General features: G+C 45.9%; 1 protein-coding gene across 1 annotated transcript in view; it reads right to left on the bottom strand.

Annotated features, from left to right (window-relative positions):
* Positions 1–27,602, bottom strand: part of RETREG1 (reticulophagy regulator 1) — a 113,930-nt gene that overhangs the window by 48,717 nt on the left and 37,611 nt on the right. Inside the window, exon 3 of the mRNA XM_036226246.1 lies at positions 25,969–25,999. Coding sequence (XP_036082139.1) covers positions 25,969–25,999 — 31 coding nt within the window. The remainder of the gene's footprint in view (positions 1–25,968; positions 26,000–27,602) is intronic.

Genomic DNA, 27,602 nt, shown 5'->3' with positions numbered 1-27,602 from the left:
TTCCGGATTCCGGATTCCTGCATACGCTCGGATCCTCTTAACTGCTTGACCCAAGAGTCCGACCACCATTCCGTCCTCCCCGCCTCCCTGGACAAATGCCAGGTTTCAAGTGAGGGGAACTGTGTCCAGGGTAGATCCGCTCACACGTCTCTGGGTCTAAGCCTTTCTCGACTGATGCTCAGGAATGAAGAACTTCTGTTGTACCGGCAGAGGTCCAACACGAAGCCCCAAGTGATTACAGGTGATATTTCACATTCATTCTCACGGGTTCAAGAACTGGAATGACCCACAGTAATGGACAAGACTCCTGGTGGCAAGTAAGATTGAGGTACTCCGGCTGGGTTGAACGGGAAAGGAATTCTCTGAAGGGCAGCCCAGGGTGTCCCCAGACGGGCCAGAGAACCAGGCCAAAATGCTCCCCAGATCTCACCACAGAACAACTCCACCAGAAATACCTGTAGAAACACCCGGCAGCCCACAGAAGGCTAGAACCTTCTCCACTGCTACCTTGAAGAAAGGTACAGACCACCACCCTCCCCAGAGTGCGCTCCCTAAAGCCTGCTTCTTTCATCACCGGCTTGTAACTCCAAGCCCGGTGTCCACACACCTGGCTGGAGAAGGCTGGGTCACGTGCTCGCACCCAAAATTCAAGGGGAGGCTGGGAAAGCCGGCTCCGGCGTCTACACTGGGGAGGCACAGACCCACCCGGCGGAAAATTCCTCTGCGGAAAAGCGCTTCCGAAGGTGTGGGCGGCCAGAGAGAACGACACGTTTTCCTCGCACCTGCTGACTCACGAAAATGAGCATTTTATCAACCAAAACGAAACAAAACAAAACAAAACAAAACTGAGCGTGAGAGCATGTTCGGAGCAGTCGAGACTTTGATTCTGTGTGGGAACCGCACTGCCGACCATCTGCGGACCGGGATCGTGGTTCCCCAGTGGTCTGCAGCGGGCGAGGGGAGGCTCCCCAAGGTCACCTCGCGCCACCCTGGCCCAGCCCCTCTGGACGGCAGGGACGTGTCGCGCGGGCGGAGAGGAGAGGCCACCCTGCTTGTTGATTCGGCCAAGCGTATCAAGGCCAAGGCCAGCACGTGATAACATGTGAACAAATCAGAAGGGGCTGCCCGGCTAGTTCCGAACTCGGCTCAGCATCCACAGGCCAGTGCCGGCCAGCGCTCACCTTCCTCTTCTGAGTTTTTACCGTGAGACTCGGCACGTCCATCTTGTTAACTGGCTAAGAGAAGCCCCACCCCCCACCCCGAAGCTACTCCTGTACCAGGGGTTGCTGCACCCATACAACGTCCCCACCGAACTTCCCAAGGGCGACGTCTTCTGCTACTGTCTTTCTTCCGGAAATGATGGTCTCCCTAGGGGAGCAGGAACACGCATTTATGCACTAAGCATTTTCACTGAACGCTCACTGAAGGTCAGACACCACGCTAGGGGTGGGGAAGGGAGGCTCGTCCTCTGCTTCGCGGAGCCCCCGGGGCGATGGAGAATCCGGATGGCAAACAGGTCAAGGCACAAGTACACACGGGAAGGCGCGTTTTATCAAGGGCCGCGAGGAGCTGGGTCCGAATGGGGCGAGCCTCCCACCAGAAGGCCCGTGCTGGCTTCCCGGCCTTTCTCCTCCTCTCTCCTGCCCCCGCTCTGCAGTGCACACCAAGGCCTTCGCAGTCAGCGTCGGTTCTTAGGAGATCTGAGCGCGGTTTGGTCCTGATGACGCCGAGGGCAGAGAGCGCCTTTCACAGAACGGGCGCCGTGGGTTTGGGGCGCGCGCTGCGTGGAGCTTGACGGGAGAGCTCGCTGCCCTGTGCCTCTCCCACCGCAGGGGAGCGTACACAGCAAGGGTTGGACAGTCCTTTGTCTCCTTGGAGAGCACCTGTCCCTCCCACCTGTTTCACTGCTCTTGCTGGAAACTGGACCAGCCAGATGCCGGGATGGAGCAGGACGTGCGGCTTTCACAAAGGCCTTGAAATCAGTGAGCCCTCTCGGCCATTCCCGGAAAGCAGCTCTCACGAAACTCCCTGCAGCTGGACAGTGTTGCTAAAAAACTCAAACTCACCCCTAGGTATTCGAATAGGAAGAAGCCAGGTGCTCACAGCAGCAACGACAGTGACAAGGATCGTGAGTCGCCGCAAGCGGACAACCTCGCCAAACATGAAATCGCCAACCCGGTTCACCCCTGGGCCCGGACGCACCGCAACACACTTAACGTCTCTCCCTGGGTGCCGCCAAGACACATGAGGGGTCAGGACATACACCTCCCCTTTCCTCTTCGCCTCATCCCACCCGAGAGGAACTACCGACCCCGCGGATGGGTCAGAGCCCACTGGACGGAGACCCCACGGATCGCCGTGGCGCACGTCAGGTTTGCCCAGTGACTAGACATCGGAGCGCAGGGGTGGTGGCCCCACAGCAAAGGGACGCCCGAGACTGTGACTTGCACAAATTGAAATCACAGTACGACTGTTTTACAAACTAACAGGCTCCCACGTCGCCTTAGACTCCTGTTTTTTGGGGGGAGCGTGTCTGGAAGACTGAAAGATTAGTCTCCAAACATGGAGTTGCTTGACACCCTGTCTCCAGATGTGTTCCCAGAGCGGGAAGGACTCAGGAGTGGTCGGCGGAAGGGTCATTATTGCATCTCAATGGTCCCAAGGTGGCAAAAAGGTCCAATCTCAACCTACCGCCTTCTAGATTCTTCCCTACTCTCCTCTGGCCAGCCCCGCGCCAACCCCACTCTGCCCATCTTGTCCCTCAGGACGAGACCGGACACTCCAGGGCTGGATGACCAGGCTGGTCCCAAAGAGCTGTAGGAACCGGAGACCCACTTGCTCACGGGGCCCTCACCAGGGCTCCAGACACTCTGCAGGCTTCCGCGTGCTTTAATCCTCACCAAGGAAAACTCCCTGAATTAGAAAGCATTTCGGTGAAAGTGAAGAAATGAGGCTTTGGATCTCGCCTGGGCCAGCTACCTGTTGGGAGAGAGAAGGGGGCGTTCTGGAAGAGGCTCCTCTCCTCGCCCACGGATGCCAGCGGGAGGTGTCCAGGCCTCGGCGAGGCTGCTGGCCGCCAACATCTGCAGCAGCTAAACCACGCAGCGTGGGAGCGGGCTGTGCGCGGTGCATGCCTATGACCACGGGCCAAACGAGGGCTTTCGTTCTTTGACGGGACAAGGACTTCGTGATGCATGGATATGTGGTAACCGGAGAAAGAGGGCTGAACCTTCGCGAGGGGCCCTGTTCTGGCTGAGTGACAGCCCTGCCTGGGACTGCTCTCAGCCTGCGGGCGAGGGCCACTGCTTCGGGAGCAAATATCGGGCAGGTAGAGCACAGGTGTTCCCGGCGACGAGCACATGCACAGAGTAGAGAGGAGCTGGGCTCTCAAGCACATTCAAGGACAGTCACGGGGAGGAACAACGGAGGCCCAGCTTCCCGATGTCTGCGAGGTCACTCACTGAGTTCGGGCGGTACCCTGAATCAGAGCACGATCGCTCAGCTGCAGCGCAGCCCCCAGCCCCGGAGGGGACTCAGGAACGTAACTCCCCCACCCCACCCGCCTCTACCGAAGCAGGGAGCAGACGCCCCGGCTCCCACTCTGAAGACCAGGCTGCAAACCTCCGGGGGAGAGGAAGACGCTGCTTTAAACGAGAGGGGCCTGGGAGGCCAGCGACAGCGTGGCAGCTGGAGGATCACTGTGCCCCCGGATCCCCTGGGAGTCTTGTTCCGAGCATGGCAGAGGCTTCAACTCAGGGGCTCTCCTACTTGTCACATAAAATGAAGATGGACAGCAACAGTGACAGGTAGCTAAAATGAACTGAACGCACACCATTCTGTGTGAACTGCTGTACGTACACGATCTTACTCAGGTGTCCCCAAAGTCCCGGAGTGGGTTTCTATTATTACGCCCATTTTAAAGCTGAGCACAGTGAGGCGAGCCTAACCTAACCACACTGACCTGCTTCTCAGTATAACCACTGCCCTCCTGAGACGCCCTGCCCGCGAGGTCACGGACCCCCACCTTCGAATCAAAGAGGAACAAAAGCGCTTGTTTGCGCGTAAGAATCTATTAAAGACACACTCTACATTCCGAGGTTTTACAGAGGGGATTGAAATCATCTCTCCAGCCACGAAGCTCCCACGTCACCATGAGGAGCCTCAAAGAGCTCTGCTTTAAAGACTGTTTCCCCAGGAAAAGCCAGAGCATGTCGTTTCCAAAGAGCTGGGGATGTCCACAAAGGGGCACACCCAGGAAAGGAGGGAGGCCCTGACTTCACGGTCTGTGAGATGAGCCTGGGGGAAATAAACAAGTTATTCTGCTCCCGCACTCACGTGCTCTGACCCGAAGCCAGCGGGACAGTCCTTACACTTAAGTGACTAATCAGATGATGTGCCGTGAAACACACCCCTGAATGTCATCAGAGTCCGGGCATTTGCACTGGGAATCCAGAAATAAGCTGTCACCAAAGGGACGTGTGCCCTCTGGAAATAATTTCCAGAACATGTTTCATAATCTAGGGCCGGGAATTGGTGAGCCGGACAGGAAAGGTCAAAACACAGTCCCCAGTCCTACCACACCCAGTCTCATCTTCCTGCCCGCATGAACTGCTCCCCGCCCGCCGCCCTGTCCCTCAGCCCCCAGTCCCTTCCCAACCACCACCCAGAAAGCTGGCTGTCCCTGTATGAGGTCCCACTGAGATCAGTGAAGGCAGATCTCATCACTTTCTTGACTTGCCTTGAACATGTTTTGAGTAACTGTCAAAAATTAACAAGTAGTTTATTCACCAGACATTTAAAGATCAAATAATTACTGGTACCAGACTCTCCACTTACCCAATGTGCCTGAATTGAATGACATGTTTTAAAATAACTTTCCTTTTTTTTACAGGAACATTTGCTGGGAGTAGAAAACATGAATGACATTTAAATGAACAGATAAGAATTCTGCCTGAGAGAAGCACACTTTTCAATAATCTTCTTCTTTTTTTAAATGTAAAACTCATTTTATTTATACTCTTGGCTGCTTTTGCTTAGGACAAAATATTTGGCTGCTGATAAAAATACAGACATTCAGTGAGAAGAATTAACCAAAATCGGAGCCCCTTCTTGATGGGGAGCTTGGCGTCCAAAGTGAACAGCCTTCTCTTTCCAACCTGAATCTCTCAATTAAAAATTGCTTGATTTCTACGGCAGGGAGCTCTATCCTGCTGATGCATGTGGAGTACTCGTACATTTCTTAAGAGTAGGTCTATTGCCTCATTACGCTTGTTTATCGAGCAAAGTCATTTATAAAGTCAATAATTGATAAACCTCGAGAGGACAAAGCGTACCTGCTAAGTGGGAGGAGTGGGGTAGCTGATGAGGTGTGACTTGGAGCTCAGGATTAATGTGCCGTCACACACAAGCGCTGTCCTCTGCAGACACGGGCCAGGGCTCGGGGATGTGGCCGTTTCTACCGCGTATTCAATGATCACGGAAAGGATCTTGAAAATGGAGAATGGGAAACCCTTTGATTCTAATCTGTTCAGGAAACTCATACACATGCCTGTGAAGGACTCACTTCGGTCACCGTAGGAAAATCAAATCCGGAAAGATTTAGGCTCGTTAATGAGTAATTTGGAACTAACTGATGCTTTACACACAAGGGAAAGGAAGGCGGGGACAGCAGTGTGCCTGTTCCAGACAACTAGGGGTGACAGGCACCCCACACCCTTCGGCTCACCCACGCTGAGCGCAAGCACACAGAAAAGACCTGAGCACAGAAGGTTGGGGTCAAGGTGACTGTGAAGACATTTTCCGTGACGGCTAATAAAGGACTTACGTGCGTCTTTGCGGGGATTGGGGAACAGAGCGGTTGCTTAACAGGGTTGATTTAGAACAATTAGGAAAAAAAAATGCATCGATTCAGTCAGCTGACAGTAAACAAGGGCTTATTACACGACATCATTGTGCTTGAGACGTTCCGGCTGGGTGGGGCAGGAGGCCCCGCCCCAGAGCTTACGTTTGATGACTCACCTAATAATCGCACTTTTTTTCATATTTTATTAAACTGCCTCCATGTCACACTTGAACATGTCCTTAGAAATACAGATGTAAATAAATAATGTCCAAGTGTAACAATAAAAACGAATCTGTATGCCTATGGTTGAAACAGCACTAAAAAAAAAAGTGATTTTATTCTTTTCGCCTGAGAAAAACTATGCAGGGAGGCAAAGATGTGATCGTTTCATCAAAACATAATTGGGCTGTGCGTGTGCAGGGCCACTATATTCTCATTTCTGAGAGCTGAGGACAGAAACGTGTAGAACTTCTACAATAGCAACTTTACTGTGGTATAATTAACAGAAAATAAACTGTGCGCACTTAAAGCATAAAGTGTGGGGAATTCTGACAGATGCTACCCCCATGAAACCACCACGGCGAGCAAGACACAGAACACGTCCAATGCCCACCTAAAAACACCCACCCGGGCCCCAACCCGGCCCCAGAAAACCACCGCTCTGCTCCCTGTCACCACAGATTAGTGAAGGCCTGAGCTTTAATGGCACTGGGGGGGGGGGGTGTGGAACCCACCTCACCTCTACCCGAAGGCCTTTCCATTGGGGGTGTCCGAGCTTTTGAAAGAAGAGAGGCCCGGAGGTGGGGAGCTGTCAGTCTTACAGTCAGGAGCACCGGTTGGCTCCTTTGGCTTTCGTGCCTGTGACAGGCAAGCAAGAAGACCGAAAGCCACGCCCCCTCCTGCCCCAAGGAACCTCGGCCTGGAATTCAGCTCTACGACCTGTCCAGCTTTGCGCTATGCCTCCACGAAGCATCTTTCTGTGTTTTTAGTGGTTAATATGTTATTCTCAGAAGTCAAACGACCTTTGAATCGTTTTGACTAAAAGAAATACATGCCATGCAGCCCACAGGAAAGGGTGTCGGCACTAGCTCTGGAACCATCTGCGGAAAGTTTAATAGAACTGGCTTCTAGGTAGAACAGCTCCTCCTATTTTAATCTGCGTTCTCATTTCTGTACTGGTGTTGACTGCTGTACCCACTTTGTCTTATTTTAAATAGCTTTATTGGTTTGTAATTGGCATACAATAAACTGTGCGTATTTAAAATGCGTTATTTGATATATACCCATGAAACCATCACCAAAATCAATGTAATGAACAATTCCATCCCGGGTTTCCTGGTGCCCTTTTTAACCCTCCCTCCGGCCTTGCACCTCCCCTCCCTGATCTGCTTTCTGTAACTACAGATTAGTTCGCATTTTTAAAATTTTATACAAATAGAATTATCCAGCATGTGCTCTTTTTGCCTGGCTTCTTTCATTCGGCATGATTGTTTTGAGATTCATCCATACTGTGTCATTTATCAATGTATCGATAATTCATCCCTTTCCAATATATGGATATATCACAATTTATCTCTTTTACCTGTGGGTTGAGAGTTTTCAGCTTTTACAAATAATGCTGCTATGTACATTCACGGAGAAGGCTTTGTACGGGCATATGCTTTCGCTTCGCTTGGGTAAACACACCTAGGAGCAGAATGGCTGAATCACGTGGTCAGTATATGTTAATTTGTTTAAGAACCTGCTCAACTGTTTCAGCCAATGGCTGTGTCGTCTGACATTCATCCCCACCAGCACACGTGAGAGTTCCAGCTGCCTCGTATCCTCAGAATACTTGGTATAGTCAGTCCTTTTAAATTCTGGCCATTGAAATAGGTTCAGTGATATCCCAATGTGGTTTTAATTCGCAGCGCTAATAACTAATGGTGGTGAGAATCTTTTAATGTATTTACCTTTGTCAAAGTATCTGTTCAAATCATTTGGACTTTCTGTTATTGGGTTATTTGTTTTCTTACTAAGTTTTATCAGATATATATGGTTTACAGGTATTTTCTCCCAATTTGTGCCTTGACTTTTCATTTCCTCAATAGTGTCTGTGAAAAAAAGTTTTCGATCTTGATGAAGTCCAATTCGCCCAATTATTCTTTTATGCATTACGTCTATAGTATTATATTAAGAAATCTTTCCTTAACTCAGAGTTATAAAGACTCTCTCCTAAGTTTTCTTCTAGAAGTTTTGTAGATTTAAGTTTACATTTAGTCCTATGTTTTCATGTCTCTGCAAGTTAATTTTTGTATATGATACAAGGTACAGGCTGAAGTTTATCTTTTTTGCATATGGTTATTCATCTTTTCCAGCACTATTTGTTAAAAAGCTATCCTTTTTTCACTGAAATGTTGAAAATTAGTCGTCATGTATGTGTGAGTTTACTTCTAGACTCTCTACGCTTTTCCTCTGATTTATCTACCATACTCTCCTGATGACCATAGCTTTAAAATTAGCCTACTTACTTTATTTGGCCAGTAAGGAAACCAATGCCTAATAGTTGAATGGGTTTGCTCCAAGTTCAAAGTTTCTTCACTGTTGCCACATTATCTCCTAAGATTTAATTCTTTAACATATAAGGAGAAATTCTATGCCAAGAAAATTTGAAATGACAGATCAATATATTTTACTAAACATACAGTTGCATTTTTGTGAAGAAACCAAGCTTTAAACCTATTAAAAGTCAGCTTTTAACCAGAGCAAAGAAACACATTTCACCACAAAAAAAAAAGCACACTGGTCTTTCCAACATTTAGGGAGCCCCTCACATCCCACGACCTGGGTCAAAGCTTCCTCCCATCCAGCTCGGGCCCCCATGAGCTCTGAACACCTCTCATCCTTGCGCAATGATGATTTCTATGCTCTGTCTACTTCCTCATAGTTGGCGTGTGATGAAAACATTTTAAATTCTTGTTTTAAAGTCTTAATTATACCTTAATTTGCCTATATGCTGTTTAAGAAGCTATCTTCTGGAAAAGGAAATATAAGTAGCTTGACAGAAGACGTGGCAGAACATGGAGGCAAGCCCGTTGGTTTTGAGGGGGAGAGGTGGGCATGGGTTGAAATCCCTCTGTCATTTTGGTCAAGTCACTTACGGGAGCAAGCTTTGGTGCCCTTGTCTTTTAAATGCGGCTAATACTGTCTGCCTTGTGAATTGTCATGGAGATAGATTAGGTAATGCTGAAAGCATTCAGCCTAGTTCCTGGCAAATGTCAAGCACTAACAGTTGACAGTTATGAACGGTTTACCATCATCATCATCCAGGATCCTGCCCTTCTTCTGCTGCCCTTCACCGTACCCCAAGCTCCCTGACAGCTCCCTCAGATTCCCGGGGGTGTCTTCAAGTTGCTCTGGTCCTGGTTCCTTGCATTTCTTCGTCTCAGCTTCCATAGGATCCTGAGTCCAAATAATAATTCCCTCTTTACTAATGCTAGATTGAGGGGCTGCTGTTTATTGTCACCTACAGAAGTTTCTTTGGAAAGTCAGGTGAATTAGCTCCCCTGGCTCGTGTTGTCCACGATGCCACTGTGGGTCATCGGAGCACGGTCAATCCAGGGGGCCAGGAGTGCTAGCCCAGACGAGACATACCACCGGGTTATGACAGGATGCATCGTACAGGTGTGAAAACCTGCATCCCTCAGTGAGACACTCTAAACAAGTCCCGTTTTCAAGGCTTATAGAAAGCAAAGCGATGAGATTCAATGACCAAAATCACCGCCACCCCACCCCCACCCCCCGCAAAATATATTAAAAACAAAATTTCCTTTGGCACTTCTGCTTTTCACCACGCAAATCTTAAAATTTCATGTTCTTCAAAAAGAAACATTCAACATTTGAAAAGAGAAATGTGTTAGAAGCATCATGTTACCTCGAAGATGCTTTTACAGTTAAGATGTAATTATAATAGGTGACTGGGAAATAGAAATAGAGTTCTGATTTAATATATAAAAAAATTAATACCAACACCCGATTTTGAAATATTGATCAATGTGTACAATATAAATTCCGTGGGTGGCCTTCTTTAAGGATTCCTTCCCCTCCTTTTTCTTTCTTTGTCTTAACATTGTCATTTCAATGAGCAAAACAGAACCAATCTAAATACGGCGACCTTGGACTTGCTCCCCTCAAGGCCTGATGTACCAATGAAAACTTTTTCTAATGATGTAATACGTATCACTATTTTTATTCTGTGGCCACGGGCTCTCTCTCCTTAGGGAGGGCGAACAGCAATGGAATCTCTTTAGAATCACTTGAAAAGCGAAATGACACACCTTCGGCCCTGCCCAGCTCTCGTCATTTCTAGCACCTCTCTGATATTTGAGACCTTCTCCCCTTGTTCCAACATCAAGAGAAATCCAAAAAAATCTTGACGTGACACGAAGTACTGTTGCTAGGTTTCCAGCAGAGTGCCCTCTACATAGCAGGCGTGAACAGAAAGTTGCAAGAATGGAGCCATGGATCGAGCTCAAGACGCAGACAGGGAAAGTGGCCCCAAAGTTCAAACAGGAATCCAAAACAGCAGCTGCTGGAGACCTATAGGGGACCCGAGGAAACTGTCACCCCCAGGTCTCTATTCTCAAACCAAAAGATTGACATTTACAAAGTGCTTCATCCCTTTACGAATAGCACAAGGGGTTCAAGTGCAGAATTTCAAAGTCAGGCCCAAGAAAAAAAATATTTTATCGAGAGAAAGCACAGATGGCTAATGAATTCTTGCAGCGGTAACAGAAAAATGTGTTTGTTTGTTTTTTTTTCTCAGAATAAAAGTAACATTTAGAAAACATTCCACATTCAGGTTTCGACCATATTCTCAGAGAGCCTAGCTTACAGTGGGCTCTCTGTTAACTTTTGTGGAATAACCATGAGTGTTACCAACAATGGGAATTTAATCTATGATATAGAAACATTAACTCTTGTTTGAACAGCACTAATTTAAGCTACAGAAATAGGTGGATGATTCTGCCAAAGAACACATCTGGTTCTTCCAAGTTTCCCTTTCGATGTGTTCAGAGAGGCCCTTTTATAAATATAAAGGTATATGGTATGTTCAGCCCTATAACAGCAGGTTTTATAAAGCCCTTTAGCTCTAAATATATGAATACACGCTAATATGCCATAATAATGTTAACTGTGCCAATAATTTCATCTCCTGAAATTATTACTGGGTAAAACTGTTCTGATTTTGAAAGAAGAATAAGGTATTGAGTAAATTCCTTAAAATTAGTGCTGGATAAAACTAATAATTATGGCCAAAAATTCAAGAACCACCTAAGGGTTAGCAAAAAATGTAGTTACAGTAGCCATCTTCAAAAATAAACGGGGAGACTGGCCTTATAAGTTTATATCCCATAAGTGAGAAAATACATATGCACAAAAAATGCTCTGAACACAGATTAAAAACCCTTAATGGCCTCTGGTCCAACAAGGCCGAAAGAGAGAGGAGCAGGCCTGGATGCAACCCAGAACTCGGAGCCGCATCCAGCATGAACCAGACGAACCTCAGCTGACCCACAGACACACGAAGAAGTAAATGCTGACTAGATGCCACTGAGATTGCTGTGCTTGCCTGACCATGACGAGTTCTTATGCAACGAAGAGAAAAGAATGGCAAATCAGGGAGTCGGAATGCATTCATTATCAACTGTGTTTCTGTTCGGTTTCATGAACTGCCGATTAAGGAAAATTTCGAGTATAGTATATTATAACCTTTTTGACAAAAAAAAAAAAAAATATATATATATATATATATATATATATATATATATATATATATATATACATACACACACAGAGCCACTTTTATTTTGTCTGGAATTTCTTCTCCTTTTATAGGAATGAGGAGCCAAGGTCTATCAGACTCCAGGGCTGGGGGAGGGGGTGGTGATCAGGAGTGGTTAATGGCTCTGACCTTGATACTGTCTTGACATTAGGTGACCCTGCCACATGACCCACCCTCCCTCCCACCCACCCCGACTCCAACCACAAAGCGAGACCCGCATTACTGGCTATAAAGTTATCTCCCGAAGGTGTCAGAATATAAACGGGCGAAGGTAGTATGTGACTGAAACGGCCCATCCACATCGGAGAACCCGCAACATCCCCAAAATCACTCCCGTAATTCAGGACTCCCAGAGCTCAACAGTAACAGGCAGGAAAGAGTTTTCAAAAAGAGTGTGAAAAGGAGCACTTCTTCTTAGCATCCAGACTAAGAGATGGCGAGATGCTGGAACTACATAACCAAAGGGACGAGCAAACAAACAGCCCTTTCTCCAGGAATCCGAGCGTGGGACAGATCACCTCAATGATTTCGTTTCATCGGGATCTTTTTCAGAGGCTTGGATCACCTGCAGCTTCATCCTGCCCTCTAATTCTGCATTCCTATGCCTTGTGTCAACCACTCTCTACTCACCCTCATTATAAAATCCGAAATGGGGAGATGGCAGGCCAGGACGAGAAGCCCAGGTGAAGTCTAGGTGATGAGCTCCGGCAACGGCCCTTACGCCACATGGGGGCCTCGGCCCTGTCCCATCAGTCAGCCTCGTCTGCCTCTCCCTGGCCTCTCTCTGCTTCTCAAAATCACCTGCCTACACAGTCACTTGTTTTCCATTCCAGGAATCTGTTATCAGTATCAAAAGGAAAACTTTCTCTAGGATGTTAGCCAACTCCCACTATTGATAAAATTATTGGTACTATATTCTCACCAGCAGGAGAAAATTCATATATTAGAAGCCGTGTATTCGTTCACCGCTGGTGGTACACTTTTAGGCCTTGAACAAGGAACAAAGACAAACTTACTAAGTTAATCTCTAACTTTCCACGTACCCCCCACAAAAAGCATAAATCCTCAAGCCAGGAACACGACTCCCCTTCCATTAGGCAATTAGAACTGGCTCGACTAATCACCGAGGCATTTACTGAACATCTCGTACGTGAGCCAGACCATGGAAAAGGGTGGCCTTTCCATTCCAGTTTAACGAGGACCTAGATTTGGACAGTCTTGTTTTGACCTCAAATCAATCTCGGATCCATTTCTCAACTTAAAAATACAAGTTTCTCTTCCCTTTCAAACTTCTCTTTGTCACTGAATCTTCATTATCTATTCCAAGCAGGGTGCATCCATTAAAAGCCCTTTAAAGTAAGGTGATTTCATTCCAACGCAGCCCCAGAGAAATAGTCTTTAAATGTGCAATTTATTCAAAATAAATATCCATCTCTGACGTGAGGAGGTTGAGCTTGATAAGTGCCAGGATTCAGACAGTTTTCTTTCCAAAGGCAGATGACTCCCGAGTCATGACTGAAAATATCATCAGTCATTTTAATAAAGACAACAGGTGACACCCCTCGAAATTAAAGCAAACACCAAGGAAGAGATCTTTTAAAAATTTGTTTTCACGTGTAAGTAATAACACTATTCAAAATCTAAAGCTTGCAGTTCGGGAGAACTGAATACCGAAAGCGCTTCTTGTGGTTTAAATGGCATTAGGTGGCTCTGAAATTATAGTTTAAAAATACTCTCTAAGAACACAAGCCAAATGACTGCAGGATTATAAGTTCTCTCTCCCAGTTGTTCAGGTATTAAAAACAAGCACAAGTAAGAACAGCCTTGGGGAAAAAAAAAAACCTAACAAACAGCCCACGAGTAATGCCATCCACCCAATAAGGTACTGCATCGTACGCCTTTTTCCTCTTTTTTTTTTTTTTTTGACCAAACACCTCTAGATCATAATAATGTAGTTGCCCTCAATTCCCTCCTTCCTGCATAATCCCTCCTCTTTCGAAAAAAAGAATCGAAAAGGGAACACGACTAAAATGACAAGTGAAGGGCACGGCCTTGTGTCGTTCTTCCCGTGGAAGCGTCGCTCTTGCTGCCGCAGGCACCGAGGCTGGGGAATTCGACTTCCCCAGCTGGCCTTGCAGCATTTGCCGACTTACCTAACGCTGTCTCTCATTTTCCCATGGCGATTAATGGATTATGAGCCAAGCCAGTCACCTGCCCAGGTCCACCTCTGTCCCCGCCATAATCCTGGCCCCTAGTGACAGTCCAGACCCTTCCTGCAAGCTCTTCCCAGCAGGCGGGCAGCGAGTGCGAGGCCCTGCTTGCCGGTCAAACGCAGCCCTGCCCCTCCACACAGCTCTTCTCCTTCACCCACATGGTCACACCTTTCTATTCAGAAAACAAAACCAAATAAGAAAAAAAAAGAAAAAAGAAAAGAAAACCCCAAGCACCTCACTATTCACAGCAGCCAAAAGGTGGAAACAACTAAGGTCATCAGTTGATGACTGAATAAGTAAAATGTGGTATATCCAAATAGTGGAATATTACTCAGCCACGAAAAGGAACGAAGTACTGACATGTGCTACAACATGGATGAACCTTGGAAACATTACACAAGGCGAAAGAGACCAGACAAACAAGGCCATGCGTTGTACGGTCCCAATCATGTAAAATAGTAAAAATAGGGCAAATCCACGTAGACCAAAAGCAGATTTGTGGTTGCCGGTCGCTGAAGGGCTGGGGGGATGGGGAGTGACTGCCTCATGGTTACGAGATTTCCTTTTGGGGGATGAAAAGTTTCCGGAACAAGGTCGCGGTGGTGTTCACGCAACACTGTGAATGTGCTAAATGTCCCTCACGGCGAATTTTACACATCAGATGTATTTTATCACAATGATAAAAAAATAAAATAAAATAACGACTAAAGACGAGCTGCCGCTTTTCCTGGTCACTGTTTAATTTCTCTCTATTTGTCCACCACCAATTTTCTAATATGTGGTTCACACTACCTATCTCCATTTTCTCATCTTTAAGCCCCGAATTTGGTTTTTCACTCCAAAAAGACCTCCCCTCCTCCAGACACAGAAACGAAAAGCATGAAGAACTATCTATAAAGGTCTCCACAAACATGTTAATTCACTCCGGTGACCTCCCTCAGTGCTCTTAGGAGACGATTGACTGCCTCCTCCTTGAAATGCTCTTTGCTCCCGAATCCAAGCACAGGGTCTTTGTGACTCTTCTCGGCCACGTTTCCCTTTTCAGGCTTTCCTACTCCTGCCTGCCCAGTGGGAACCTTCTCCCGGGCCCGTCCTGGGTCCCCTGCCCCTGTCCATTGCCTCATCAACTTGATCCCTTGGGCTACCGTCACGGTAACCTTCCTTGTTCCAGGATGCCGTTCGCCCACTAACAGATCGAACTGTGTTTCTTCAGCAGAGATGTGAGCCAGCAAAACTGTCCTCCACATTCGCAAACAAAGCTGGTTCTCTCGTATATAAAGACCCGACATTAGCTTCCCATTGCTGCTGCAGCAAACTACCAAATTTAGTGCCTTAAAACCACACAGATTTATCATATAGTTCTGGAGATCACAGTCTAGAACGGATCTGCCAGGCTGCAAATTCCGGGGGGTTGGGGGGGCGGCGGGAGTCACTGTCCAGCTGCCAGAGGCCGCCTGCCTGTTCATTCTCTTCCTCCCTGTCCATCCTTTGACTCGTGGCCTCATGCTCCATCTTCAAGCCAGCGGCTTACCATCTTCTTGCTGATCTCCTGCCCCCCTCGTATAAAGACCATGACGACTGCACTAGGCCACCTGGATAATCCAGGATCATCCCCCATCTTAGGATTCTTAGTCACATCTGCAAAGTCCCTTTTACCATGGAAGGAACATTGTCACAGGTCCTGGGATATCTTTGTGTCAAGTCTACCACAAATGCTCTAAGGTTCTGAGGACAGGCTTCTGCGGCCATTTCCGTTGGATGCTTTTCTAGGAAGCAGGGACCTTCGGCCTTGATATTTCACAGGTCCGTTCACACCTAAGGGCCAACAACTCACCAAGAAGTCCTCTCTCTACACAAGCACAAACTAAGAGATTTTCTGAGATTCGCGATTCAAGAAAGTCTAGAGCTCTGTGGAAGGAAAAAAATCCATCTTTCCAATCATTTCCAAGAGAGGAACAAGTACTGAGTCGGAAGCCAGTGAGGGAAGGAGAGACTTGGGAGAGCTCGTAACAAACAACATTCAAAAGGTTTCACAAGACAGAGGATGGAATTAAGCAGTCAGATGGTGTGAGGCCCTCGAAGTGCCCCTGAGTTCTTCAAGGCCTCGAAAACCATCAGCTGGTCCCTAAACTAAGACGCGCAGTCATCTGTCACAGACTTGTGGATTTCCTCTCCGCTGATCATCCTTCTATCATTCCTCTTACGCCCTGTTCATTTTTTTCATTCCCCCACCACATTAAAATATATGTGTACCTATGCATACAATGTGTATAGATACAAACATCGCCTTTAATTGGATTTTCTTTTTGCAACTGGAGCAGTGTGAATGGGTTCGCCCTGCTGAAATGAGCAGGTCCACTCTGGAGCCAGCAGCTGGGTTTCAACAGTAGCCATGTTACTCTTATTTCTCCCACAGGCTGATGTCTTATCTCGTGTGCGCCCCCTAGTGGCGCCCAGCACTAGAACAATGCCGTCCTGCAAGGAAATAGTTCTACAACAGGTGTCAGACCCCAAGAATTGGTTCAGATACTACAGGAGCTTTCGAATATACTACAGTATGCTGGCTCAGGGAACCATCACTTTCTGTGTTAGGCATTTACTTTTTTCATTTTTGTGACCTTTAGTGCTGCTATATAGTAAACTCCAAAACTCACAGACGCGATGTGCAGTCTGGTAAAAAAAAAAAAAAAATCAAATGTCCAGTAAAAATAGACGTATAAAAAAACTATGATATAGTCACACAACAGAATATTATACAGCAATAAAAATGAATGAACCACAGCTATACGAAGCAACATGGATTAATAATCGTTTTGGAAAATGTTTCATGCTAAAACACTTTGTAGTTCCAGAAGACTTAGATAAATACAGTGCCATTTTTATAGCCCTGAAAAACAAAAATTTTATTTAGGAATACATATATACATAATTTAAATACATACTTATATCTATCCCTATGTTTATATGTGCACGCACATATAGTTATGCATTTTTAAAAGTAAAGGAATGAAGAGCACAGAGTTCAGGACTGTGCTTGATTTTGGTGTGGGCATGCAGCTGGTAGGGGTGGATCATATGGTGTCAGTCTTGGCTAGGGGACAGGCTCGTGTGTGTTCATTATAATATCTTACAACTTCTGTATATATTATAAATATTCTTCGATATACCAAATATGATCAGGAAAATATAATTAAGGAATATTTACAGGTAGGTAAGTAGATTGATAGACTGATAGATCGACAGCTGATATCTGATAGATGAACAGACAGACAGGAGAACAGACGGACAGAAGAGCCGACAGAACCCAGGGGGGTGTTGTTCAGAAGAGAACACGATGTCTTCTCAGGTTCATTCTTGTTTGAACGTCCCGAAGACTACAGTTTGGAGCATAAGGACAGAGATACGGTCTTACTCTGGATGACGCAAAGAGTTTCCACGTTTTACTTGAAGAAAACGTTCCTGGAGGACAGATACCTGAATCCTGAGAACATGCATTTAGGCCCCTTCGCCTGTACCTGGAGGCTCAACTTCGGGCTTGCTGCTGAGCCTCAGGTAGGAAGAACTATTTCCACCTGACCTTGGAAATAATCATTTTAATTTATGACTTAATAATACATTGGTCATGCGCTTCCTCACCTTAATCCTATGAGACCCAGTGTCAAGCGGCACGTGGGCGGGCCAGGCCGATGTCTCTCTGCCTTATTTCTGAGGCTCTGCCCCTCGGAGGCTCCGCCCCTCGGAGGCTCCACCCCTCGGAGGCTCCGCCCCTCCATCGAGCCCAGCCACTTCTCTGGACTTCCGCCCTGACCTTTGTCTCCAATAACCGGGCGCTGCCCGTCTCTCTCCTCGTAACCGGAGCCCCGTTTCTGGACGGCAGCCCTCCCGCACTCGGGTGAACTGAATACCTGCCCTGGTGCTGCCTGTGGTGACCCATGTGCCGCCTCCCACGTCCCTGGCCGCAGGGCCAACCCTTCCCGGCAGGACACCACCCCCCTTCACTGAGTACCCTGTCTCCCCTCATGATAAAGGCTACGCACGTTCATTACAGAGACAGGGAGAATAAGGGTAAACAAAATCGAGAAGACAAAAAATCCTCATATTCCCTTTGCACAGAGATACCACATTTATGTACCAACATATAATTAATGTCTGTGCATTCCACCTTCCTGCCCTCATTTTAAATCTACAATTTTTTAAATAATTAGCAATAAAGGGTAGACTTTTATATCCCTGCATACTCTTTGACCACATGATCTGAATGATCTATGTAATATTTTATTCCAGCTACTATGGTTCCATTAAAAAAAAAAAATCCCCCTCATGCAGCTTCTACCTCAGAGCCTTTGCAAGCGCTGTTCCATCCGCCTAGCTGTTCCTTCAGACATGATTCACTGTGACCTCACCTCCTTCAAGTCTTTGCTCAAAAATATTTTTCAGGAAGGTCTTCCCTGAGCATTTTACTACAATGCGACCCCCCCTTGCCCGCCCTCAGGCTTCTTAATCCCCTCTACTTCTACAGCATCTCTTAAACACTGTTCACCATCTAACATCGTGTATTGCAGTAACTTATTTATTTTCTGGCTCACTCACTAGAATGTGAACTCCATAAGGACACAGTTGTTCATTGCTTTTTTTTTTCTCCCACAAATGCCTAGAAGTTCTGGCAATAAAGCATTTGATATATGAACAAACACACACATAGAATTTTACCAAAAGACTGAACAGAAATAAAATTGAAAGTGAGTTTCATTTCTAGGTGATGGGGTTATGAGGCATTTGGGTTTTCATCTTTTAATAAGTTTCCTATATTTTCACTTTTCTCCATTAGTGTGTGTTCTTTTTAAAATAAAAAAGTTATATTTCAAATGCAATTAGGCAAATGTGGCTATAAATAACAATAGGAACAATAGAGAAAGAGACAGAGAGAAACTTCCAACATACCTGTGAAGTCTTAATTTATATTCAAATAATCGCAACATAGGCCAGGGCAAGTTAAGATAAATGTTAACTACTAATCATTCTTCTTTCTCTGGTAATGTAAATTTATTGATGCAAGAATGCCATTAAGTAACAATTAGTTTTGCTTAATTATTTTTATATTATTAAATGAACTACATTTTCCAGTCTTTAATAATTCAAGATCTATCGCCTAATCAAACCTAGTAAGCACAGGGTTAAGAGAATCTGCAAACATGGATTAAAATGATGGGAGTTGGAATTTTCATTTGTTTTAAAATAAATAAAAGTGGCGGCAGAGACCTAAGGGGCTGTCGTGGGGAATGGCAATCATGCGCACTTTTAATTATGCAAAAATGGAGTTCTAAAATAATGGGCAAGAAACGGTGATTGAACTCATATTAAGTCAGATTTCTATAGGGTTACATTAATTTAAAGAAATGTTAAAAACTACCAAAAGCAAAAGTTATATAAAATGCAACATGGAGTACTTTTCACTTAAGGAGCCCTAAGCAGTAAGCCATTTAGGGCCACCTGAAGGCTGCTGCTCCCAGACCCACAGAGAGCCCGATCCCTGGTTTTTCACCCATGTTACGACTTGATAAATCTGCTTGAATATAAGGAGAATATGTTACTCATGAAAGGAATATGCCGCCAGGAGCAGGTCTCACAATTTACTGCCTTGTCAGTGAAGCCATGGTCTATGAACTGTACTTCCTCTTTCATTTTATTTTTAATACCTCAAGAAATGTATCAGTTGCTGTCATGAAGATCCACATCAATTCCACGGAGAGCTTTTCCCCAAAACTCACATTCCAGGCATGTAATTTAGTTCGACAGACTCCTGAGAGAAAAGAATGGCCCTTAAATGTCTAGCATGAGGCATTTTTAAAAACCTACTAAAGAATGTTTTTTATATTGGTTCACCATTGACGGTGAAGAATTAAGCAGAATTCTTCATCTCATTGTCTTTCGAAACAGCCTGAAAAATTGCTGATAGTCCTTTGTTCCATACTTGTCTGCAAATGGGATAATTTTCAAAACACAAGTAAAAAAAAAAAAAGGAATCCAAATGAAGGGCTCTGAGGAACTGTCAGACCCAATCTCAGCAGCTCTGGCTAAGAGCTCGCTATCACTCCGTCAATGAATGGATCTGTTCTTCCCTGACACTGGAAAAAAGGGGCTTTGACTCTCCATTGTGCAATACATACTGCAGAACTGTGCTCAATTATTATTTTTTAAAAGGGACTAAAAGGCCTGTTTGGATTTTCATGTTGACCAGGTAGAGACTTTAAAAGCGGTGCTTAGCTCCCAGGCTAGCCCAGACCCCTTCGGCCAAAAACTTACTCAAGCACAGATATGCTTATGCCAAAATCCAGCATATTCTGAATTTAAGTAAATCTCCCCACCCCCAAGAAACATAATTTTTTAAATTTAATCCAATCAAATGTATCCTTCAGAGTGAGATTTTCTCTTAAAACTCATGGAGAAGCGGCTCCCTGTCTACAAGCTGTAATTAAACTAAAAATACAGTTTCCAAACAGTATGCCTTACTAGAAAGGTAGGAGCACCGGGTTACAAACACAAGTCACAAGGTGACTTGCGGACACATTCAAAAGGGCTAAAATTGCAAAAGATAGTAGCAGTTCCAAGGCAAGAGTCAGTATATTGTCGTGCCTAAATAACAAAGAAATTTTTAAAGCTATTGCGTGTTAGAAAGAAACGACAGGACCGACATGGAGTCACCTGTGCCAAGCCCATGTCACCAAACCAGCATTTAATACCTCACCTAACTGCAGTTTCGACATTCCCCAGGAAGGTCCTCTCAAGCGGTCAGTCTAGGATTTTCTGAGGAGCACCAACGAGGTGATCTGCCACCCAGGCCCTTTCTCTCCCCCAAAGGAAGATGAGGTCATCAGCTCTCTCTTTATCCCTCCCCCCTTTGGCCTATAGCTCCTGGGAGCAATTTTCTATTTGCTAGATGGGATGCTGCCCGATTCATAAATCATCCCGTAAAGCCCATTGCATCTTTAAAATTTACCTGGTTGAACTTTTGTTTCTTAACGCACGTGACTATTTCATGCGTTTTATTTGGTAATTCACCCTAGGTGCAATTTTGATGAGTAATGGTGAGTCATAAATATAGAAAACACCATTTTCTCACTAAATTCTGTTCCTCAGAGGAGACAATTTAATAAATGCTGGATGACTTTTCACTATTAATGGAGACATAATATTGTGCTCAGGGATTTAATTAGACATCTCCTATTTAAATGTTCCAGTTTGTTCTGGGCATATGAGCTGGGCAAGCTCAGGACTTGGGTTTTACAATCATAGATTCTGGGTTCCTCTTTCCTGGGCTGGGGAGGGGGGAGGGGAATAGAATGTGCCAGAACATTCTGGCAGTTATCTGGAAGCTGAAAGACAAAGGCCATTTCCTCCCATGGAGTGGAACCACCGAATGCTTCTGAGAGCAGGTGAGAGAGTCAGGCTAAGGGGAGTCGTCCCACAATGTCACTGAGCTAGAGGCATAAAGTTCACGGCTCTCACTAACCCTTGCTGGCTCTACAAAGACTGACCGTTGATTCTCTGTTGTGCCCTGAAGAGCCAGCTCATGGTAAGGCAAAGTAAGTCTGATGCCCTCCCTACATCATTAAAAAGCCACTCCTCACTTCCTGCGAAGGACACCCTGCCAGAGGCGTGGGGATTGTGCAGCATCTGTTAAAAAATCCCAAGGCTCTCAGCCATCATTTTCAAAATCGTTAGCTGCCATGAAAAAAAAAAAAAAAAAAAAACCTGTATTTTCTGTAAATTGGCACTGAACAATGAAACAAGATTTATGATGAGAATAGCTTATTAATCTCAGTTATTATATTCAAAACTATTAAAGAACTAACTAAAAAAGGAACGATTAGTATATAATGTAAGTAATTTCTTTGTAATTTATACTTACTTAGAAAAACTTGGTCTAACTGAACACAACTTTGTTTTTAAAAGGTGATACGCACAATTTTTCCTTTGTTAACAGAGGATTTTATTCGGTCGGCTCTTAACAGTCACATGCAGAAATAAAAAGCTATTCTATACTATGGATCAGGTTTCATTTCAATACTAGGAATGAGTTATAAAAGACTTTAATTTGGGTAGGTTGACAGACGGCTGTGTATAAATCCTGTTCACAGACTGTAGAGTCAGTACTTACCGTTTATTAAAAAGTAGAACAAGCACGAGCCCTTCTCGGAATTTGCCCACTGAGTCACGTTTGCCCAAAATGAATTTTCCAAGTACAAAAACCAGTATGTGAATGGCATGTGTTTAAAATTATCCAATTTTCATTGTTGATGACAATTTCAGAAATTAGTTGCTAGATTTACTGTTAAGTACTAGTTAAGTATAATACATGGGAACTTAATGAATACCCTTTCCGCGTCCAGAAATACTACACGCAGGCATTAATGCACATATATACCATCATCTTCATGCTCAGTTTTGAAGGAAATACTTCAAGCTTAGCTTAGCTGGCAAAAATAAATTTTCCCGAAGTATAAATAATAGTCTGCGAAACAACAAGCCATTAGGTACAGACAAGTAAGGAAGGAGTTCCTTTTATCTCCTGCTTTATTGCGATATGACCTACTGTCATAAAACACTGTATAAATTTAAGGTGTACAACATAATGATCTGATACATGTGTATAATGTAAAATATTTACCACAATAAGGTTAGATTACACTATCCTTCATCTCAAGGTTAGATTACACTATCCTTCATCTCAGACAATTACTGTTTTGTTGTGGTGGTGGTGAGAACATTTAAAATTTACTCTATGAACCACTTTCAAGGACACAGTAATGTGTTGTTAATGACAGTCACCAGGCTACACACTAGATCCCCAGACTCCTTCCACTTACAACTGCAAGTTCACACCCCTTTGACCAACATCTCCTCATTTCCCCGACCCCATCCCAGCCCCTAGCAACTACCAATCTCCTCTGTTTTTCTGAGTTCAGCCTTTTTAGGTTCCACATATAAGTGACTTATTTCACTGAGCAGAATGTCCTCATTTGTTGTCGAAAACGGAAGAATTTCCTTTTCTTTAATGGCTGAATAACATTCCATTGTGAATATAGATCGAATCTCTCTACCCAGTCATCCACCGAACGACACTTGGGTTGCCTGCATGTCTGGGTTTCTGTGAATAATGCTGCAGTGATCATGGGGGTGCAGGTTTCGCTTTAAGAGCTTGCTTTCCTTTTCTTTGGATATACACCCAAAAGTGGCATTGCTGGGTCACGGCGTAGTTGTAGTTTTAATTTTTTGAGGCGCCTCCACACTGTTGTCCAGGGTGGCCCTAACATTTTAAATTCCTACCAACGGTGCACAAAGGGTCCCTTTTCGAGGTGCTCCTTTTTCACTTAAAAGCTCACAATGGCTTTTCTGAAGGAAGAATGATCCATTATTTGATTCTCCTTTTTATGGTCCTTAAGTGAACCAACTATAGCCCCACAAAGAAGGTCTGGCCCATTCGGAGGCTGGACACACACTGCTAGTCGGTGCTAGAAAGAGGGGCCACTAAGGCTGGTTGACCAGCCCGGGACTCCCAGCAGCGCAGGCCGCGGGTGGGGTTCGATTTCTAACTATTGCCATGGAGAGCGAGGTTTCTGAGCTCAGCACCTGAGACCTTGGAAGTGGGAGGACCCTACCCTAATCCCACAAGGCTCACGGGAGCTAGGCAGCGCCCCTCTCTGCCGCCAAGGGCCCTCTTATCCACCACTGCATTTTATCCCCAACGTCGTTTTGAATTTTTCAGTTCTAAAAACACAAGCAGCACCCAGAAGTAGGCCCCAAGAAACGCTGTAAACAACATGTATAATCATCAAAAGATTTCGAGGGAAAAATATTTCAATGCAACATGTTCAATGTGATTAATAGAGAAGAGAATAGAACAATGGAAACTGTAGTGAAAAAGATACTGGAAGTATCCCTTCTGGTGCGAGTTAAATCACTTTAGAAGAGGCACTGGCCAAACAAAAATGTGCAAGGACAAGAAGAAGAAGGAACACTAATGATTTCGACTCTGATCCCAACGTCCGATCACCAGTTAGAAATCCAGCACCAACTCCCATGTGTGGACTCGGCCTGCCCACCACCCTTCAGACACCAGCCACGGGTCCCGGGAGCCGCTGCGCTGCTGACCCGTCGGCTACAGAGTGGAGGGTCCCATGGCCCCCTCTCTTTGGGTTTGATTAATTTGCTAGAGCAGCTCACAGAACTCGGAGAAACATTTTACTTACTAGATCACCGGTTTATGGTAAAAGCATCTACCCCAGACACAGCCAGATGCGAGAGATGCAGATGTGGGGGCAGGACGCAGATCCGCCATGCCTGCTCCAGGAGTACCGCTGTCCCCAAACGTCCACGTGTTCACCAACCAGCCCACCAGACCCCGTCCTTTTGGGTTTTATGGAGGCCTGGTTGATCACACCATTGGCCATTGGTGACTGATTCAACCTCCAGCCCCCTCCTCTCCCCAGAGGTCAGGGGCTGGGACTAAATGTTCCAACCTTCTAGTCACTGTTAGCTCCCCTGGCAACCAGCCCCCATCCTTAAGTGCTTCCCCAAAGTCACCGCATTAACATGAGACACCTTTATCTCCCTCAGCACTTAGGAAATGCCAGTGGTTTGAGGAGCTCTGTGCCAGAAACAGGGGCAGAGGCCAAATATATATTTCTTACCACAAATCACAATACCACAAACACACAAATCCCTCACATCACACCACAGGCTTTTTATGCCTGGAAGAAACATTCGAGATGATTCTCTCTCTGACCTCCTCATTCGGCAGATGAAGAAACTGAGGCCAGGAGAGACATGAATTTGGCAAGATCACTAGCTGAGGGGTTGGAATCGGGATGGAAGGTCGGGGGGCACCTGGGTGTACGTGCTCGCGGTTCTGGAGCGGATGCGACCCTGGCCAAGAAAAGGTTATTTCCATCATCGTGCCCTCCCTGGGGGCACGTGGCCACTTTCCCAAAGTACTGAAATGTTAGAAATCCAAACCCGACATGAGGAAAGGGAGCGCCCTGGTCCTGCTGTGTTTGCTAATATTTTTTTCCCCCGAATGATTATCAACACGCTCAAACAGCTTCAATATGAACAGCGGGAATTCTCGCAAAGCGAGAAGTAAACCGGTCATAAAATTACCCTCCACGCCTGAAATAAACGTTATGTCCAGGAGCCCGGCTGTTAGAGGTGCATCACGTAAAGCGCCAAGGTCTGTTCTTTTTTCCCCCACAGGATTTTCATGGCATCGTTTCGCCCTCCTTTACGTGTATTCGTTCCCCGTTGTCCACTTTGGTATCAATCGAGCACCCCAACTATACTTTAAGTCTACGAGAATAGTTTTAAGATGGGATTAAAAAAAAAATAAGAATCTATGAAAATTCTTTTTACTGGAATGTTAGTCCTTATGCTTCCCTGTTCCCCCGACTCCCGGGCACAGCTGGTGAGGGGCTTGTGCTCCCCTAGCCGACGGCCGGCTTTTCCGTCCCACTCTGAAACAGCGCCATTACTTCAGGATGGGCGACGCCCCACAGAATGGGGAATGACGGGAATGACGTGTCTCCAGCTGGGCGAGGAGTCAAGAGCCAGGCCCACGTTTGTCGCGCCCGCACCCCCGAGAGACTTGCACCTGCTCCTTCCACCCCGAAGCCCTCTGAACTGACGGCGTGGTCAACCCTGCGGGACGGTTCCAGCAGAGGGCCACGACTTGGGGTCCCCTGTCCCTCTCTCGCTCCAGCAGGGCCGTTCACACCCCAGAAGGAAGCCTGGGAGGAAATTCCTCACGAAAACACCTCCTCCCGCCGCTTCCAGTCCTCACACGCTGCGGCTGGCTGTCACATGTGTGTGTTGCCCAGCATGACAGCAAGACATGAACCGTTTCCTAGAATGAGTCTCACCTTGATCCTTGCCCTCCATTGGACTGGATTTTCTTTTAGTTCGCCATCTTTGTTCATTACTAAAGGATTTAGGTCCCTGTAACTAAAATATTTCCGAGAGCCCCACTGGTGGCTCCGTCAGCTCCCCCCACCCTGTCTGCCATTAGCCGCGACACCGAGAGAGATGTTCCCTACCTTTCACTGAGGCTTCTCCACAGCTGTGCACCTGCAAGAGAAAGAAAATGTGAAACTTAGAGGCACGTCTCAACTTAGAAATACTCTGACCTTTTAAAATGCAATGCTTAGATCTTTAAATGCTAGAAACTAACCGATCACAGCGTGATGGCCTTTGATACCATAACTGATTCAGGCAATTAGTCCACAAATATTTATTGAGATCCTACTACACGCAAAACACCTGGACAGGTACCATGGGAGACGGAACACTACACAACTCATGGTTCTGCCTCAGGGACTCGACTGCTCAGTGGGGCGGCCAAAACACGCAGTCGCGTAGACATGGACCGAGGCAGGTCATGTAGAAACTGTACGGGAAGCACAAACCACGGGAGTCTGGGTAAGAGAGAAGGGGCTGCCAGGGAAAGTGCCCACACGGGGTGGCGTTTACGGTGAGCTTTGGAACGGTGCTGGCAAAGGGGAAACTAAGACGTCTCACTCGAGAAAGGAGATTTTTACCTATCACTCGTTTAGAGGTTTTGAGCTTATAACCAGGCTTAAATGAAAGCAGAAATATGTATATATGTATATACTTAGATCTCATTTATACACACAAACACACACACACATATACACATATATACATACATAAATATCTATAGATCTCATTTGCTTTCTTAATTCCCCGGTAACTTTCTTCTCTAGGCTATGTCTTAATATTATACTCTTAGTTATCAGTTTTAACAAAGTCCAATGTAAGAAACGGCCATGAGGCAGTTTCTGCATTTTCCACCAAACAAAGGCCGAAGATGCTGTCTTTCCCGTTCTTCAGTATCCAGCTTCTAGGTGATAAATTCTTCTTAAAATTTAAAGTTTCTCAACACTGCTTCTACCCTTTCATCAGGTGATCGGAACTGCGCAGCTGGCCTGGTTTCCCTCTTCGCCTTGGCTGCCAGTGAGCTCAGAGATCATCATTCTGATGCTCAGTTACGGTCACCACGTGAGACTCCTGTTCTCCTGTGAGACCTCTTGCAAGGAGTCTGATTTTTAACGTTCCTCACAAGCTGCCTCAAGCGTTTTGCAATGAGATGGCCACAAGACAAAGCAAATACGCAACACAAAAGAACCCGAGGAATTATTAGCACGAGTGAGCTCTCAACCAATACTGGAAAGTTGGCTAGGTTAAATTCTAGAGGCACGAACTCGCCCTGTCACATGACACTTCTCTGACAACAGAGGAGCCAAGGGTGGGAAAAGCAGAGAGCACGGGTTGTTGGCTGATTTATCAAAACCTGGACACACACACACACACACACACACACACACAGGAGTGTGGCTGCGGGCTAGGAGAATGAGGACGTTTAGAATGGCGAGGGCGGCCTCACTGCACTCACCAATTACAGACCAGGTTGGGGCTGAACGGGGCTGAGGGACAGAGCAAAGGCACGAGGCTGAGCGGGAAAACGCTTGAACGGAGGGCAAGGAGCTGGTTTGGCAGGAGCACAGGGTGGGAGCCCAGACAGAGGGGTCCTCTGAGCCTTGGCGGGGGTTGGAGACACAGCGCCTCCAGAGGCTGAGGTCTAAGATGAGGTCACGCTCGCTCGTGGCCGCCCGAACCCAGGTTCTCGTACAAGCCTTTAGCGCACAAGCTG

The sequence above is a fragment of the Rousettus aegyptiacus genome, unplaced genomic scaffold (genome assembly GCF_014176215.1).
Source record: "Rousettus aegyptiacus isolate mRouAeg1 unplaced genomic scaffold, mRouAeg1.p scaffold_m13_p_8, whole genome shotgun sequence".
Lineage (NCBI taxonomy): Eukaryota > Metazoa > Chordata > Mammalia > Chiroptera > Pteropodidae > Rousettus > Rousettus aegyptiacus.
This window is presented reverse-complemented; position numbering and strand designations above follow the sequence as displayed.